General features: G+C 42.2%; 3 protein-coding genes across 3 annotated transcripts in view; 2 read left to right on the top strand and 1 right to left on the bottom strand.

Moving 5' to 3' along the window:
* trim2b (tripartite motif containing 2b) overlaps positions 1–7,007 on the top strand; it is a 37,888-nt gene extending 30,881 nt beyond the window's left edge. The window contains exon 15 of the transcript XR_015034190.1: positions 6,992–7,007. The gene's annotated coding sequence lies outside the window, so the exon portion shown is untranslated. The remainder of the gene's footprint in view (positions 1–6,991) is intronic.
* On the top strand, positions 1,499–14,675 carry LOC146968445 (uncharacterized). The gene is made up of 9 exons (XM_085759014.1): positions 1,499–1,545; positions 4,542–4,586; positions 4,680–4,940; positions 5,881–6,117; positions 6,836–7,156; positions 13,534–13,575; positions 13,890–13,931; positions 14,057–14,173; positions 14,302–14,675. Exons 1-9 carry the CDS (start codon positions 1,515–1,517, stop codon positions 14,397–14,399), a joined length of 1,194 nt encoding a protein of 397 aa, XP_085615140.1. The 5' UTR covers positions 1,499–1,514; the 3' UTR covers positions 14,400–14,675.
* A 1,391-nt stretch (positions 14,676–16,066) lies between these two features.
* LOC146968444 (uncharacterized) lies at positions 16,067–17,898 on the bottom strand. The gene has a single exon (XM_085806286.1). It carries the CDS (start codon positions 17,887–17,889, stop codon positions 16,087–16,089), a length of 1,803 nt encoding a protein of 600 aa, XP_085662412.1. The 5' UTR covers positions 17,890–17,898; the 3' UTR covers positions 16,067–16,086.
* Positions 17,899–19,654: the final 1,756 nt, after the last annotated feature.

Raw genomic sequence — 19,654 nt, 5'->3', positions numbered from 1 at the left:
ACTGACAGTCCAAAGGCTTGTATCTGAACATGGTAAGACCTGGAATAATCTCCATGATAATGTCAGACAAGGTTTAAAGGGATAGTTCACTCAAAATTGAAATTTCACTCATTATCTCCTCCTCCCCCTCATGTGGACTAAGGGCTGGGAGAAGTTTCAGAGTCCTCCATGGCTTCTCTGAGTTACAGGGGGTCTCGGCGTAGCAGTGCATGTCCATATGACGGTTGCAAATGGATACCAACTGTCTTCGTAACAAAAAGACACACCAAAAAACATCAAAATACCTCCATGCTGCTCGTATGTAATGTCCCTCTTGTATTGAAGCCCCGAAATGAGAAAAATTAAATAAGTCTATATTTCAAGCTTGTTTGCAGCGGAAGCTCCTCCTCCTGGTTTGTCCAAATCTCGAGAATTGAAGCCATTTCGGGGCTAATGAGTGAAATTTCAATTTGAGTGAACTATCCTTTTAACCTGGTTTAACAGACATGTTTCAAGAATAGTCAAATGTCATCCCGTAATCACAACCATCAGTTAATTCATTATAAGTTAATACAAAGATTCTATCTATCCCCAAGACGATGCTGCCAGATCCATATTACCCAGAACCCATTATGCCAACTATGTCCTCACCAAGTGTTGGGCACATACATGCACATGATGTGGGAATGCCCTGGAGTCTATTCCTTTTGGCTCAGTATTTCGAATCTTCTCTCACGTTTAATTCAGACAAATATACCTTGTTTACCACATATATTGCTTCTGAATGATGACACCCCTCTGAATTTATCATTTCTTAAGAAGAGAGTACTGTTTGCAGGTTTAACTGCTGCTAAAAAGATGTTGATAAAAAGATGGAAACCACCACATGTTTTAAATGTGTATCTGTGGAAATTATCATTTTATGAAATTTTGTCACTAGAAATCTCCAGTGCCCGTGCCCAAAAGGCAAAGGTAGAAGCTATACATAACCTAGAAGCGGCAGCTGAGAATGTCAAAGCGTTGTTTTGATGGGCTTGCGTGTGTTTTTTTTTTTTTTTTTTGGTTTGTTTTGTTTTGTTTTTCTCTGTTTCATGAATATGTCTGCTATGTACTTTTGATAATTATTGATAACTATTTATTTATTTTCGTTTGTTTGTTGTTTTTGTTTTTCCCTGTAATCACCCTAACCTAATGTTACCCCCAGGACCCGGGACAAGGGTGGGGTCAAGGGGAATGGATAAATGGAATTGTAATGAAATAAAACAAAATAAAAAATTGATCACAAAAAAAAAAAAAGAATAGTCAAATGTTGAATCATTGGCTTGTGTGAAAACAAACCAAAATGTGCTGATTGTTTCCCCTGATGTTTACTACTTCACCTGGTGTCTGCACTCACTCGCACCTTCTGTTCTATATAGAACAGGATAGATAGAGAACAGAACGGATGCACTGAAGGTGATGCATTGAAGGTCTTCATAAGGAAGTGGGGAGGCTCGGGCTGTCAGACTTCACACTTCACAGTTCAGACTGACAACATGACGGTTTCATCTCCCTCTCTGCTGCCCGGTGAGTTCATCCCACATCTACATTTATTAGGCTGCAGTTCACATGGAGAAACAGCTGCACTATATTCAATGTCATAGTGTCGTCCAGTGGCGGTTTCTTGTTTCAGACAAGTTGTAAACCCGGAGATGAACATTGTGATTCTTTGCTCCTCTGAGGTTTTTATTTTAGTTGATACACAACATTTTTAGTGCATCTCTTCAATTGTTGTGGCATGCGTCATGAAGGGGGATGAGAAATATCCTCATGGCTCAGTCACAATTCATGTTGTTAGGTGCCTCAGTTATACTGATTATATTCATAAATTCATATGTTAAGGTTATGTTAAGGTTATGCTATTGTGCACATTGCACCTAACTATAAAAGTGGACACCAATCAGTTATTGGAATAAAGTGATCAGTATATTTGTTACATAAACTTATGTTGAGTTACGGACATTTCACAAGGGATTGATTGACAAATCAGTTGAAGGCTAATTTTCACTCAGTCTGCTTCATTTCTAAATATTAATTGATGAATATTAAATAGTGAACATTGGTATAATCCAGGTCATCCTGGGCACAAGGAACTCTTGTTCCTTTGTTAAACTAGGCGAAGTCCAAAAGTGGCTCAGGGCCACAGAGACAAAGTGACTTTCTGACCACAGCATACCTTAACATAATAATACTTTTATATATCACAGGCAGGTTTGCATTTCAACCACAACTCTGAACCTTCAACGGAAGTGAAATGTGCATTAGATGCGTCTTCACACAGGAAGCCTCAGATGTTCAGTGGAAGCACACACACACACACATACTAGCTTATTGTAATATGTGGTCATCATGAATATCTGAGCTCAGTCTGATTTTTTTTTAAAAATAAAAACTCTTCACACCAAGAGTCTCACTTACATAATGCAATAATTAATGCATTACAAAAACACGTTTTATAAGGCCATAATGTGGCAAGTGAAGGGAAAATCTGACCAGTTTATACTGAGTCCCCCTTTATACTTTACCTCAGTCACTGGGATACTGACTGGCTATCAGCTGTGTCTCTGACCACATGGGCACTGAGGGCGTAAGTGAATGAGACATTTTCAGTGGATGCATGGGTGAATAAGATAACACAACATAAGACAAGATGACACAAGACAACACAACATAAGATAGGGTGAACAGAAGGTGTGAAAACAGCATTTCCTGATGACACCTCTATGGTTCTTAGTCGCATGTTGACCAGAGCAGCATCTGAAAGTACAGGAAATAATGCAACAACCTCAACAAGGAGTCCTCTCGGAAAGTGAAGAACAGATCTAACTTTTGTTTCCTGTGTGAAAGTCCTAACCCTCTGTGCATGACATCATCACCAACATGGCCTGATTATAAAACCTAACCGGTGTTGATGGTTCTTACCTTCTGGCTTTCTGCTGCATCCAGTTTGTCGCTTCTGAGGTGCAAATGTAAATGGACTTTCTATCTGCCTTTGTCCCCCAGAACTCGTACTGAGTTTGGGAAGAGGGCATTCATGTACTCTGCTCCCTCTGGCTGGAACAATCTCCAAAAACCACTAAAACTACAGGCATTCATCACCCTTTCCGATTTTAAAACCAGACTCAACGGCTTTTTAATGGCAAATCATGGAGTGTGTAAATGTTTTACTGTTTAGTATTTTAGCATCACTGGATTAGCGTTCTTTTAGTGTGTTTTGTTGTGCATTGTTCTGTTCTATCTTGGTTGATTTAACATAATCTCTCTTCCCTGGTACAGCCTCCCCTTGTACCACACAGCCCTCTCTTCCTCCTTCTCTTCCCCCCATATCCCCGTCGGACTGTAGAACTCTGGACGTCATTCATCTTTTCTTTCTCTCTCTCTCTCTCTTTTTTCTCTCTCATATTTGTCCCCACTTCTTTGTGTGTATATCTTGTTGCTGCTTTCTTGACCAGGCCAGATTTTTTTTTATCTCAAGCAATTTGCCTGGTAAAATAAAGGTTAAATAAAAAAAAAAAAAAGTAAATGTAGGGGAGACCGGGGATGATACTAACACTTTTTGTTTGAGCAAGTGTAACTCAGTGGTTGTTGGTGCTAGAGATCTCAAATTTTGACATGTGGTACCCATATTTGTCTGCTGTAAATGACATACACTTGAACTTCTACTACACCATCACAGATTATGTAAATTAATGTCAAACACAAAGAGGTATCTTGTTACAACCTACCCCAATACCGGGGTGAATTGTAACACTACTTGAGGATGGATGTAACAATTAAATTATTATACTTAAAAAAAGATCCACACTTAAAATGTATGCAGGCACTTTAATGAATAATAAAGAAGGAACCATAAACTTGTCAGAATACAACAATAATGATAAAAAAATAAATAGAAAGTATAAGTTAAATACAATAAAAATACATACAATTAAATAAATAAATATATATTAAATAAAATAAAGAATAATAAAGTATAAACTGTTGTGTGTGTGTTTTGTAGCCTTGGCGACTTGTCTCACAGATGTTCCTAGAGGGGAACAGTTCCAACCCTCCCCATGCCAGGCAGCCATTAAAAAGCTAACCATTTTTAGCATTTAGCTTCAAAGCTAGCACTAATGCAGCATATCAAATTAAACTAGAGAAACTACTACTTGAGCTTATGTAAGTGAAACACCTGTATCTACAACACAATGGACACTATGCAAAAAATAGTTGTGATGGAAATATTTACTTTCTTACCTGAAAAATCGTTTTTTGGCTCCAGAACAGACAGTTTTCAACTCAGAGACATGAGGCTTCACCTGTGAGCTCCATTTGTAAGTGGGCATGGACTGTATTGATGACATCACCACAGCTCGTTTCTGAGTGGTCAAACTGAGAGTGTTACAACTATCCCTTTGTTACAACCATCCCCGGTCTCCCTACTGGAAATGACTGTAACTGCTGCTTCTCACTGATTGGAGGAAACCTTTGATGTTTGAGGACCTTGGACCTTCTTGAATAACCATGTGCTTCTCTTGCAGGCCTGGTTGTTGTTCTGCTGCTGTCCCCACTCACAGTCTGCGCAGGTGAACTTATAAAAGTCGAACATTGTTGTAAAGAATCTAATCACTGACGGTCTGACGGTGATAATGAGAACATATTTCCTTGTCCACTCTTAGTCTTCTTGAGCGCGAGTCCAAACCGTCTGCAGTTCCTACCAGAAGAGTCCGTCACTCTAAGCTGCGACGGACACCAGACCATTAGATGGACAGTGAAGAGGACAACACAGAAGAGGACACAGACCTGTGGTGAAGATTTCGGGCTTCATCATGGATCCTCTTGCATCATCTCAGACTTGTTCTCGTCGTCGGACAGTGGCGTTTACTGGTGTGAAGACAACAATGGGCAGAAGAGTCCTGAAGTCACCATCACTGTGTCAGGTAAAGAAACTAGATTCTGACGCCAACAATACTGACCCAACATCATTGCCGTATTGGGGTCAAAAGGTGACACTTGTGTTCATGTAGGTAGGCCTATGTATTTTGTACAAGTTCAATATCCTGTATCACAGTTTTTCTCCATTGGTTTGGCTCATTTATTGAAACAGAAATTACATTCTCAAAACAACACGGACAAACCTCCAAACCACTTGGCAACTGTTCACAACAGAATTGTATTTCTCGTTCATTTCATCAAATTGCAAATGTCTTCGTTCATCTTTGCAAATGATTAAAGCAGAAGTAAGCGATATTTTTGTGTTAATATAAGTCTTAAATAGCTATATCTTCCGACAGCAATTACTTACATGGAGTGTTTGGTCCGAAACACGGGTCTGTCAGTCACTCTGCTCTGCTCTGAGCCGAGGAGAAAACGTTTCTCGTATCCTACAAGTTTTATCCAATGAGGAGAGAGAACGGCATGAAGGGCTGTGTGTGCAGCCAAGGGATGCGCCTGAATGTGGTGACGTAGGGACGAGGACTGTTATGGTGCGTTCAAGGCAACCCGTAACTCGTGTTTTTCCGACCTGTGAAGTCGTATCAGTTTGATCTGGTACGAGTTCACGGGTCGGAAGTTACGAGTGGCCGTTATAGTGACTTTCACCGGTAAAACAGGTCGGAAAAACACGAGTGGGTTGCCTGGAACGCTACAAAGTCGTAAGTCGTGACTTGAAGCTGTAATTTACGGTTTCAAAAGCCTGCCTGGAACGCAGCATTAGCCAAAACGACCAGATCGCTTACTTCTGCTTTAAGTACAGGTAGCCTGCAGTTGGCACAATTTCCAAGAGAATAGATCTTATTGATCTAAACTGATTGTTGATTCTCAGTCTAATGGTTGTTCTCTTGGATGGACTGACTCTGTTTGTGCCGCCTTGTTGTTCAGATGTGATCCTGTTGATTCCCCTGCTTCCTGTGACGAGAGGAAGTGATGTCACGCTGCGTTGTAGAGCCAAAGATACGACCATCGGCAAAGCTTATTTCCTCTTTAACGGCGGTGTGATCGGGTCGGGACCTAACGGGGAATTTACCGTCAGCAAAGTGCAACAGAATCAAGACGGTTTCTACTCCTGTTCCACTGATCTGATTGGACAGTCTCCACGGAGTCGGCTGAGGGTCAGAGGTCAGGAAACCAACATCCACTTCCTGTATTTTATTATATGACTGTCAAGCATATAGTCTACTTGCCAACAATGAGTACCCGGAAATGTTGAGTACCCCAAAGTTTTATGTTAGAAATAGATAGTATGGGTCCCCAGTATTCAGAAACTGCTGGATGCTAACTTATATATATTGGGCAATTAGCATAACAGACATAATTATCATAAATTAGCATAATTGCCTATATGGGCAATATTTCAACAAAATTGACTTGGCTGATCTGGGCAATATTGGAGTGGTTTTAGGGGTTATTGATGATGCTGAATCCATTTCTGACATTTTCAAAATTCAAAATGGCCATCAAAATCGGCCCACTGGCGGTTAAAATCTGGTCACTTCCGGTTTAGACAGCCATTTTGAATTTTGAAAATGTCAGAAATGGATTCAGCATCATCAATAACCCCTAAAACCACTCCAATATTGCCCAGATCAGCCAAGTCAATTTTGTTGAAATATTGCCCATATAGGCAATTATGCTAATTTATGCTAATTGTGTCAGTTATGCTAATGCCCAATATATATAAGTTAGCATCCGGCAGTTTCTGAATACTGGGGACCCATACTATCTATTTCTAACATAAAACTTTGGGGTACTCAACATTTCCGGGTTCACAATGGGACCCTATGGGCTGGCAAGTAGACTAATAATGTCACTGCTTTTCTTCTGCTTCCTACTACAGATCTTTCTCCTCCCACCACTCCTAAGCTCTCCACACCTTCCCCTACTCTCCCACTCACCTCTTCCCTCTCTCCTACTACAGATCCTCCTCCTCCCACCACTCCTAGCCTCTCCACACCTTCCCCTACTCCCCCCCTCACCCATCTCCACTCTCCAGCTACAGATCTTCCTCCTCCCACCACTCCCAACCTCTCCACACCGTCTCCTACTGCCCCCTCAGCCGTCTCCTCCGTCCTCCTGCCGGTTGTGGCAGGTCTCTCGTCACTGGTTGTTGTGATTTCGTTCCTGGTTGGAGGCCTGATCCTCTGCAAGAGACAAACAGGTATGAAGGTTAAAGCAAAAAAGCTTACTTCAGGCACTCCGACGAGCCAAGGAATTCCCTTTAAAAAGCCTTTATTTTAAATTAGGGCATATCTTCTTATTACAGTTTTTCTCGATTGCTAAGACACATTTCTCGAAAGCTTCTCTCCTTTTCTCTAAACTGTGAACACAAACCCCAATTTTCAAGCTACATTCACAAAACCTCAGACTCTTCTTGCAAAACCAAACTTTCACCTCAAAACAGTTCAATCTGTTCCCAAAACTGAACTATGTTGTCAAATCGTGCCCCAAGTCAATCAAAATTAAAAACACTACTGAGCAGTCACTAAACACTACATAGAAAAATAGAAAACACAACGCTCAGCACATGAAGCTGTAGAAATAAATGTTTATCGTTCACTGTGGGCTAAATGCATGTTGCAAAACAAAAAACCTGTGCATTTAGCACTTGTACATAGTACAAAAAAAAGAAGTACAAAAACCAGAAATCTTGTGCATTTACACGTAGCACTTGTACAGTACAAAAACAAACATAATCTTGGGCATTTAGCACTTGTATGCAGTAAGCCTACGTAAAAATAAAGTACAAAAATATAGAAATGAGAAGTGCATTACTCAGCCACAGCATCATTTCTCTGTACTGGATCAGGTGTTACGCCCCAGCTAGGGGTCTCTGAGGAGCAACATGAATACGAGACCCTCTTCCCAGAACTCAAAGCAGCCACCAGGATTCAAATAGGAAGTAACGTGTAATTTATTGATACAAGAATAAATAAAGGAGAAAACCACTGAGATGACGTCAGGGTGGACCCAGGCCAACATAACAAACCAAAAGAGGAATCTAACTCAAAATGACAAACTGACCTGCAAAGAAAAGAAAAGGAAAGAACATAAACTGCCCTCCCTGGCTAACCACAAAACATGAGAAAACTGATAACTGAAATGGCGGTCCACCCCTACAAAAGAACAACATAACTAAAGGTGGCTGGTTGGGTTAAGGAAAGGAGTCTTCTGCCGTGCTCTGCCCCCCGCCGACTGCTCAGCTGGAGTTTAAATGCCAAGCCCCCAGACCCACGCACCAATCCCCGACCAGGCTGAGGACCAGGCACCAATCGCTCGGAGTGGGAGGAATCGGAGGCTAACAAGCACCACCTGGGAGGAGAGACAGACACACCACACACACACCTGCACACATTTAACAGATAACGACGGCAGTCGTAACACCCCCCAACCCAAAATTAGACATCCCCCCCTGCGATGTCTAATTCCTACAAAACACAATGACAAAAAGAGTAACTATAAGAACAAATAGCCGAAATAATGCACACCACCAAGCTCATACCTCCTCAGGAGGACGGCCCCAGCGCCAGGCACACTGGGGTCCCCCTCCAGCGGGAAAACGGCAACTCACCTCCTGCTGCGTCAGAGACCGCTCCGTCGGGTCCAAACTGGGTGCCTGCTGCTTACTGGACCAGCGCCCCCTCCCGACAAAGTCGGGATGTAACACAGTAGAGTGACAACGATTAACACAAAGCGACGGATCAATTTCCAGCCGCTGAATAACATCTGCCCGAGCGGCAGGAAATAAGCAGAATTTGGACTCCTGGTCACTTACAACCTCAGAGTTCGGGGGACGAGCAACTGGCAGTGAACAATTATGTTGTACCAACCCATCATCAGCCAGTCGGAACAGCGGAGCAGCAGTGGCACCAGGACGCACAGAGACCACCGGTGCAGCAGGCGATGGAGAGGAGAAACGGGCCCTGGAAAGGTAAAGCGGACAGACACACAACTTTTTGCTTCGACCAGATTCATCAGATTCACTCGACATTTTACCGGGACACCCGGAACACAGACCTTTTACTTCAACCGGGCTCAACGGCTCAAACGCAACACATGGTTCAGAAATATTCACACCTTCCGACACCTTCACTTTTTTTTTTTTACACGGGGTGAAGCAGAACAATAGCACACACTCTCACACAGAAACCTGTTGTCACCCACATTACGAACCGGTGCGCGCGTCGGGGCGCACACAGGGTACACATTGGACACAGAAGAGGCAGAGCAAACCGAGTCGGGCGCACAAACGAGTTCAGGGAAAGAAAACACATTCTCACCAGCTAAATCATTTCCAAGGATGAACGAAACCCCTTTAATAGGGAACGACGGACGAACGGCGACTTTTACGCACCCTGTCACTAGGGGCGAGGACAACTGCACCCAGTGCAGCGGCGCTTTTACAACACTCATTCTAATGCCTCGTACCAACAGATTAGACTTGCACGAGGTTCTAGACGAGAGAGGCAAAACACTATTGAGCATAAACGAATGACAGGCAGCGGTGTCACGGAGAATTTTCACCGGCACTTTCTCTTTTTCCTCGCCAGGCAATGAAACGAAGCCATGGGAAATGAACGGTCTGAAGCGGGGATCTACCTCACCAAGCGCTCCAGCCTCCCGCGCCGCGTGAGATTGTTTTCCAAATGCGGGCACTGCGTTCAAAAAACCCACACCGACAGGACCCTCATGAGGGTTAACATTTTTACGTTTGAGCACAGGACACCCAGCAATTAGATGACCTGGCTCATGACAATAATAGCACTCGCGGTTCTCCCCAGCGGCGGGGACTGGTGTAGGACTTCTACGCGCAAACGTCAGGGACCTCATTCGCTGATCTGGCGGAGAATTGAAACTGCGGACTGGCCCAGTGAAGACACTTTTGTGAGTCAAAATAAACTCATCCGCCAGAACCGCCCCGTTCGACAGTGACACCACCTTTTGCTCGTTCAAATACACAACAATTCGTTCCGGGAGACACTTCTTAAATTCCTCCAGTAACATTAATTCTCTCATGTCGGCCAACGTTGTGATATTACACGCATTACACCACTTATCAAACAAAACACTCTTCTCACGCGCAAACTCCACATGAGTCTGGTTGGCAGTTTTTTCACTATTCCTGAATTTTTGCCTGTAGGCTTCTGGCACAAGTTCATACGCTTGTAACACAGTTTTTTTTAACAACTCGTAATTTAAACTCTGGTCAATGGTCAAACTCGCGCAAACTTCCTGGGCTTTCCCAACAAGTTTGCACTGCAGCAAGAGTGACCAAAACTCCTTTGGCCAACTTAATGCCACAGCGATCCGCTCGAAAGCGCTGAAATAGGAGTCGACCTCTGACTCCCGAAACGGGGGGACCAATGCAATGTGCTTGCTAATATCAAAAGCGTTACTCGAGGGGTGGAGACCACAGGTGTGCTTTGCTCTAGCTCCAGAGCTCTCACACGGAGCTGCATGGCCTGCACCTCAAGCTCTTTGTTTCTGGTTTCAACCTCCTTTATTCGGAGGGCTAGGCGGAGCTCCTCTGTGGACACACCGCCCACAGGAAACTCAGAGGCACGCTCACGCTCCGCATCGGCGGCGAGGACGCCAGCAACCTCCGCTGCCCTCGTCTCCGCCCCCGGAGAAGCAAGCCCCGCCTCAGCCGCCAAAGCAGCCTTTGTCTCCTCCGCACCAGAAACAGCTTGAGCAGGTAACACCCCCATCTCCACCAACCTCTCACCCAACACACGTTGCAACTCTGCCTCCCCTGACGCGTAAGATACAACAACCCCATAGAAATTGGCCATAATTAACAAATCTGCCTTCCCACACTGTTCTAATCCCTCCCAGGAAGGACTCTTCACAAACTCCATGACTCCCCCCCCGCACAAAGAAAACTGCCAACCAGAATACTCACCACTAAACTACTTACCGACGAACCAGACGCGTGAGGAGAAAGCGGACGAGCCCCCAATTCATGTTACGCCCCAGCTAGGGGTCTCTGAGGAGCAACATGAATACGAGACCCTCTTCCCAGAACTCAAAGCAGCCACCAGGATTCAAATAGGAAGTAACGTGTAATTTATTGATACAAGAATAAATAAAGGAGAAAACCACTGAGATGAAGTCAGGGTGGACCCAGGCCAACATAACAAACCAAAAGAGGAATCTAACTCAAAATGACAAACTGACCTGCAAAGAAAAGAAAAGGAAAGAACATAAACTGCCCTCCCTGGCTAACCACAAAACATGAGAAAACTGATAACTGAAATGGCGGTCCACCCCTACAAAAGAACAACATAACTAAAGGTGGCTGGTTGGGTTAAGGAAAGGAGTCTTCTGCCGTGCTCTGCCCCCCGACGACTGCTCAGCTGGAGTTTAAATGCCAAGCCCCCAGACCCACGCACCAATCCCCGACCAGGCTGAGGACCAGGCACCAATCGCTCGGAGTGGGAGGAATCGGAGGCTAACAAGCACCACCTGGGAGGAGAGACAGACACACCACACACACACCTGCACACATTTAACAGATAACGACGGCAGTCGTAACACAGGCCACAGGACTTCATCCTCAACTGGCTTACAGTATATGTGCCCTCACATCATTGGACACAAGTGTTATCAATTTTGAGTTGTTGTGTTCAACCGGTGAAACTTGTGCTTTACTTGTGTTTGACTTTTGCCACCTGTGCTCAGCATTTTGCAACACAGGTGCATCACAATGAAAATGTGTTGGTAAGATGTGTCTAAACAGGTGAAAAGTGCTGATGGTTTTGTCAAAAGAGACTGGTTCAGTCAGTGGGTTCAGGCAACTGAGAATTTGGTTCAGACAACAGGGTTTAGTGTTTTAGCAATTGAGAAAAACTGTAAAATGTTAGACGCCGACCGGTTTTGACCTCGCGGTCTTCGTCAGGGCGTTTGGAGGTAATAATCAGAGTCAGGTGCACTGATTGCTTTTGTGAATCACCTGCGTTCAGACACCAAGTAGCCTATTACATCACATGACATTTCCAAAAACTCCAGTGAGTACATTTCAACATCAATCGAAAATCACATTGAGGAGTATGTAAAACTTATGTATACATTTTTGAATGAAAAAGAGAAAGAAAAGACATTAATAAATGGTATGAAGGTTGTTCCCACCAGGATAATAACTTTGATAATAACCCAGCAGCCTGTGTTCCGGCAGTGCATTCAATGATGCCATTGCTCGATACAACACCGTTCTTTGCATAGCCTCCTTTTTAGCTTTAGGCAGTTGGTAACAACCTCTTGTGGCATGTCTTGTTTGATACGCATGGGTACCAGGGCTTAATGACAGTTGATTATATAAACAGAAGGGGTATTTTGACAATCTAACCCTCTCCGTGACTTTTGTCCAGGAGAGCTTGACATGCATCTCGTTTACATTAGACCGTGATGTACACTTGAGGGCAAGCCGAGCTGCTCTGTTTTGAGCCAGCTGCAGTTTGCACCAGACCAAATCGTTGAGCAGTAGTTTAGATGTAGCGTCTCAATTACTTGTTTGGTCAGTTGTAGTCAGTAGTTAAACATTTTAGCAAATCGGCCCATTGCCATTATCGCTATCGTCATAGCAGTAGGTTCGTTACCTTTATTTGTCGGTGCAAGCTATTCCGCCATGAATATTTCTGTCCCTCCTGTAGATACTGTGTCCTTGTATCAACAGTCGACGTTACTCTCAGTCCTCTGAGATGGTCGGAGTGAGTCCAACCTCTCCAGGGTTAGGGAAGTTGGGGAGGTTAAGGGCGGATGAACAATGAGTCTGTCGTACCTGATGTATGCAATGTTCCCTTTGCTCCTTTCCGCCTTCATGGCAGGAATGAGTTCCTTTCTCTTCAGGCGTACGGCTTCAGGATAATCCTTGTTGAGGAAGATGTTAGTTCCTTTAAACCTGTGTCGTCTGGCCATCACAGCCATCTTGTCTTTGAAGCGAAGGAACTTTACCACAATCTGCCTTCATCCTCTCTTTTTCCCATTCTGTGGGCCCTTTCCACCTCGACCTTCTACTCATCCATCTGTAGTTTTGTCGTGAGCAGCTCTTTTTGCTCTCCGACTCCTCCCAGCTCTCCCGTAGGGACTCTGGAATGCCATCTATGACTATATTATTGCGTTACAATTGACCTTCTAGGTAGTCTGATTTCCCACTCATGGTCATGACAGATTCACACACAGTACTAATATCAGTGCGTGCCTCTTTGCTCTAATTTATAAGCTCCTTGCAGGTGTCTCTAAGTTCATCCACTTCTTTTTGTGAGAATTGTAGACTGCTCTTCAGGTCCTGAACCTCTTGTTCCTGTTCATATCATCCATTCTCTTGTTTGTGGAATCAATCAATTGTTATGTCTGTTTAACTTAAAAATGTAGTTGTTTTCTAACATTAAATGTATCAGATGTGTATAAATTAAGTGAAATCGAGCATTAACCATAACAAAGATCAGATGAACATCTGTCTGGTGCCTTCTTTGGAGGAATCTGGACTTCTCCAGAAGCTGCTATAACTGACAGCTCCTTTGACCTTAAACCTCCTTACAGGCCGGCTGATACAGCTGCTGTCTGGACTGGCACTTTCAGCAGGTGAGCGCCTTCAACCTTAATCAACACTGCCCTCTAGTGGCTGGAAACACCAACAACATTTGGAAGCAGTTGCATCCCAAAACACAATCACAGCTGTCACAGAACAACAACACCTTGTAGCTATTTTGCATCTGTGTAGTTGTTTTTTTTAGTAGTTTTTGCATCTATATGTAGTCATCTTGCAGTCTTTAATGTCACACTATTCTCATTTGTGTCAGTTTTTACTCATTTGACTGAAGTTCTGACATAAAACATAAACACTTCATTCAGACCTTTGGCTCTTGACTAACCATGTTCTGCTGCTGTTGCTGCAGGTCTGGCTGTTCTGCTGCTGTCTGGACTCACCATGTCTGCAGGTGAACTGATGGAAAACAAATGTTATCCCAAAGAAATCAGTCACTTTCACTTTGATAAAGTATTACAATATTTCCACTGTTCAGCCCGTTGCTCTGCCTCCGTCTGTCTCTGTCCTCTCCTGTAGACGTCTTCCCTCCTTTCTCTGTTCCTGTGCAGAGAGTGCTCTGCCATGTAGTCGTGGTCTGTCCGTACTGCGTCTCAACCGTCCTGATGATATCCATCTACTGCAGCGGGAGGACAGGTAGCAATTACACACAGACACACACACACACACACATTTGAACCACTTAACATGTCTAATCCTACTGATACCTGGAACAGTTTGTTCATTGTGCTTATGAAATAAACATAAATGAACTCCACCCACAGGAAACAAACAACACATGTCCATCAAGCTGAACAAGCGTGTTCAAAGCGAAGAATATGCCAACGTCTCTAATGATGTCACCACTGAGCATGACTTCTGAACTAAAGAGGCTGGACTCGATAATAATTATGATAATAAACAAAATCGAAGGTCTGGGATGTCTTTAAAACAAATTTTCATCTTCTCTGCTGCTTTATTGATAGTTTTGCTTATGTGCCGCTTTTGATTTCAGCAACAATGAATGATTTATGTAAAATTTAATTTTACAGTTTATTAGATGAAAGAAAATTGATAATAAAGACAATATCAATAATCTAAGTGTTTGTTTATTAATTTCATGTATTACATAGCTATTATACCGTGGACTTTCAAAAATACAGAGATTTCTTTATAATCATTTCCTCAAAAATATAACATCTTATTGTAAATCCAGCTCTTGTACAGTAGATGAGATTTTTTCTTTTTTTTTTAAAGAAACAAAACGGAGGTTGTTGTTTTTACGGAATAAAAAAATGTTAAAGTGACTTTCGGAAAGCGGTAGTGTTTTCACACTACATTTCCCATGAGCCTCCGCGTGCCGTGCACGGTTAAATTCTTGGACCGGCGCAAGACGGACCAAAGTGAAAGCATTATCAATGACCCATGACCCGCTGGGCAGCATCCGGGAAACCAGGAAATGCTGGGCAAGTCAACCATTAAATAATAATATCAAAATAACTATAAAGACAAAACATTATATTCATTGAAAATGGACCCATTAACAAGTGAGGGTAACATAGATTCATCCACAGGGCCGGGCAATTTTAAGCAAAATTAGGCAATTTGAAAGTGAAAGTTCCAAAGCTGTGGCGCGTTTGATTTGTTGTGAAGTTTCAAAGTGATGAAATTTAGAGGCTTGCTGTAGCGCCGCCATCAGGACTATTGTCTTGCATTTCCAGTTGAGGACATCTGGCATGGGACTGGACCTTTGTGAGAAGTATTGGTATTGGCACTTTCTCTAAGAAGCACAATCAAAAACGTTTTGCAATGAACAAATAATTAAAATATTTATTTGATTTGATTTGAAAATAAAATGTATTCAGTGTGTGTGTTCTTTCGTCTGTTTTATTATTGATTTATAATCTACAATCACATGAGACACAAACGCTGATGCAACAAAAATCCTACTTAAAGGAACTGAAAAAAATTAGACATTATGACGCTTCAGACTTTTTTGTATAGATTTGCAACTTTAATTTGATAAACAAGAAACTGTGGAAGATTCATAAGCAAAGTGACAATATATCTTAAAATATAAAAACTAATCCTAAACCAGTTGTAATCATTAAACCCAAAACTTAAGAGAAAATGGTATTCCAATTTAAAATGAATGAACCCTCAATTTGTTTAGTAACAAAACAAATGATGTTTCCACAAAGTACAATAATACCAGAAAGAGATTTTACAGAATTTGTTACCCTTTGATAATAACTATAAAAATGTAACACGATTCATTATTTTCAACTTGTAACTGCAACCTCACAAACTGCTGCAGTTTTCAGTAACATTCCTGAGTTTATATGTACTCAGCGCTTTTCATGTCATCCAACGCGCTTGAAACCATTATTCATTTATACAACATTCTTGTTTGCACGTAAAGATCTTCTTGTTGACAAAATCTCGTCAAAAAACTGCAACTAAATGATTTAAGGTATCTTTTAAGACTACCTACTGCTATATATCTGCTATATATCTACTCCACACACTACAAACAAATAGTTTCTTCTGTATGGACTTACATGTTCCTCTCATGACAACAACTGAACTTTCCCTCCTTTATGGGATTTCATGTGCATCGTCAAATTCTCCAGCTCCATAAATGTTTTCCCACAAACACTGCAACCAAATGGCTTCTCTTTTGAATGGACTCTTGTGTGAGACAAAAGATTTGACTGTTGGATAAATCTTTTTCCACAAATAGCACAAACAAATGGTTTCTCCTGTGTGTGGAGTCTCGTGTGCAAAGTAAAAGTCCCTCGAAGCCTAAATTTTTTACCACATGTAACACACTCAAATGGCTTCTCTCCTGTATGGACTGTCATGTGGTCTTTAAGCCTAGCTTTGATACTAAATTTTTGGCCACAGGTTGCACACTCAAATGGCTTCTCTCCTGTATGGATTCTCATATGGTCATTTAGACTCCCTTTCACACTAAACTTTTGACCACAGGTAGCACAGCCAAATGGTTTTTCTCCTGTATGGATTCTCATGTGGAGTTTAAGACTCCCTCTTCGACTAAATTTTTGACCACAGGAAGCACAGTCAAATGGTTTTTCTGCTGTATGGACTATCATGTGCATCTTCAAATCCCCTTTCGTGCCAAATTTTTTACCACAGGTAGCACAGTCAAATGGTTTCTCTCCTGTATGGATTTTCATGTGTTTACTCAAAACCCCTTTTGAGATACATTTTTGACCACAGGTAGCACAGTCAAATGGTCTCTCTCCTGTATGGATTGCCATGTGTATCTTTAAATGTGCTTTTGTGCCAAATGTTTTACCACAGGTAGCACAGTCAAATGGTCTCTCTCCTGTATGGGTTCTCATGTGGATTGTAAGACTCCCACTTTGACTAAATTTTTTACCACAGATAGCACAGTCAAATGGCTTCTCTCCTGTATGGACTTTCATGTGGATTTTAAGATTACCTTTAAGCTTAAATGTTTTACCACAGGTAGCACAGTCAAATGGCCTCTCTCCTGTATGGATTTTCATGTGGATTGTAAGTCCACTTCTTTGACTAAATTTTTTACCACATGTAGCACAGTCAAATGGTTTCTCTCCTGTATGGATTCTCATGTGTGTCTTCAAAACCACATTTGTGATACATTTTTTACCACAGGTAGCACACTTAAATGGTGTCTCTCCTGTATGGATTTTCATATGGTCTCTAAGACCCCCTCTTCGACTAAATTTTTTACCACATGTGGCACAGTCAAATGGTTTCTCTCCTGTATGGATTCTCATGTGTCTCTTTAAATGTGCTTTTGTGCCAAATGTTTTACCACAGGTAGCACAGTCAAATGGTTTCTCTCCTGTGTGGACTCTCTTGTGTATCTTCAAATCTGAGGGTTTTTTAAATGTTTTCCCACACTCTGAGCAGCGGTGAGACTTCTTACCAGTGTCACATTCTTCATCACTCACATGAACAGCTTCACTGTTCAAACTTGACTCAGGTGCTCTGGTTTCTCTCCAGTCATCATCACTGTCTTCAGCTTCAGAGGACGACTCTGAGACCTCATCATCTGTATCTGGTTGAAGATCTTCAGGTTGATCTGAGTTCCTGGCTGGTTCAGATCCTCCACAGTTGTCTCCATCAGCCTCCATCTGTTCAGCTGAGCTGCTGGATGGAGACTCTGCCTCAGTTTGTCTTTGATCAAGTTGTAGGGACTGAGGTTTCTCCTCCTCATCCTCACTCTTCACATGAAGAAAAGCGAGGGAGAACGTCGGAGTGGTCAATAGTTCTCCCTTTTCTTCTTTAACATGTAGAGTCTCTGGGTTCTCCTGATCCAGACTAGTGGTCAACTCAGGAGGATCCTCTACTTTAATCATCGACTGCTGATCACCTGCAGAAACAATGAAACACACATTATTGACAACAGCATCTTCATACTGTCACTCATATAACTGGTGTCTGTATGAACCCCAATAATCTTCTCAGTGGACACCAACAGCATCTCCTGCAGCCATGTTGTAAAGGTACTTTATTTGTCACATATACAGCTAGTACAGTGAAATTCTTTCTCTGCATTTAACCCATCCCTAAGGAGCAGTGGGCAGCCACGGTGCAGCGCCCGGGGACCAACTCCAGATTATGAGCCAGTGCCTTTGGTCAGTGGCGCTGACTGGAGGATTAACCTAGCCGACATGTTTTTAGTGGTGGGGGAAACCGGAGCACCCGGAGGAAACCCACGCAGACACAGGGAGAACATGCAAACTCCACACAGAAAGGACCTGGGCGGCCGGGGATTCGAACCCAGGACCTTCTTGCTGTGAGGCAACAGTGCTAACCACTCAGTAATCCATAAAGTCACCATGATCAAACAGAATCCTCCAGTTACCACCATCAAAGTACCTCCATAGAAAATGACTAGTAGTAATAAAGTATTGTAGACTATTGGACTCTAACCAATTCCCTGAGAGCCCTGAGCTGCATCAAAGCTTTCAGACCGAGATAGAAAATGTTCAGAATGAAACAATTAAAAGTACATTCCAGGTACCACAACCGCCACATCATTTTGATCAAAATAACATGAACAATTTAACCAATTTCAATAAATAAACTTTTTTTTTTTTTTTTCAAAGGAGGTTAAATCGAAAGCAACTGGACTTAGTTATTTGGAAGACGTCTATATAACTAAGTCCAGTTGCTTTCGATTTAACCTCCTTTGAAATACTATGACCTGGGCAAATGAGAATATGCCCCGGCAATAAATAAACATGTTTTTGTTTTTTTTGTAAAAAAAAAAAAATCTTTTTTAAAGTTTTCATTTTTTGGTGGCCGGGCCCCTTGTGAAAATACACAATCTACTGGCCAAGTGGGCCAGTAAGAAAAAAAATGTCATGCTGGACACTGCCATCAATACTATTACTCTTTAGTAGAACTTGTTGAGTTGGTCCAACATGTCCTGTTATAACGTGACTAGTGGTTAAATCCTAAAATAGAAAAGAATCTGCAAAACTTCAATCATAAAATTTACTATTTTTCTAAAAATCTAAGTCTGTGTGTGATGAAGACACGATTCAACACCTGGACCTAAAACAATGGTGTCTTCCTGATTTTCACAAATAGAATAAAGGTTCCACAGATCAGAAACTGTGTTATAATGAATGTTTAGCCTCTTTAGGATAATCTAGGCCAGATTTGAGAAGTCTAGGCATAGTGGTTTTTGACCTGGACCAGGTTCTAATGTGGTCTATATGATGAGAAAACGTTGAAATGTACCTTTATTGCATTTTCACAAACAGAATAAAGGTTTCACAGATCAGAAACTGTATCTGAATAAATCTTCAGGGCCTGTAGATTAATCTAGTCCAGATTTGAGAAGTCTGGGTACAGTGGTTTTTGATCTGGACCTGGTCTAATGAGGTCTGTAGGTATCAAACAAAAACGGTGAAATCTCCCATTTAGCATTTTCACAAATAAAATAAACGTTTCACAAATACAATTGCGGGTGTCAGGCAAAGTTATTGTCTTACCTAAAATGTCTAAAATGTTTTTACATCAAGAAGTGTCACAAAAAAAGACAGTACAAACAGTCGCACTGCACGTTACGTTAATTTCCTCTTAACTTTCCCCTTAAGTGCCGAATCGGAA

This window comes from Trachurus japonicus, chromosome 18 (genome assembly GCF_045865225.1).
Source record: "Trachurus japonicus isolate A0001 chromosome 18, Traja_1.0".
NCBI lineage: Eukaryota > Metazoa > Chordata > Actinopteri > Carangiformes > Carangidae > Trachurus > Trachurus japonicus.
This window is presented reverse-complemented; position numbering and strand designations above follow the sequence as displayed.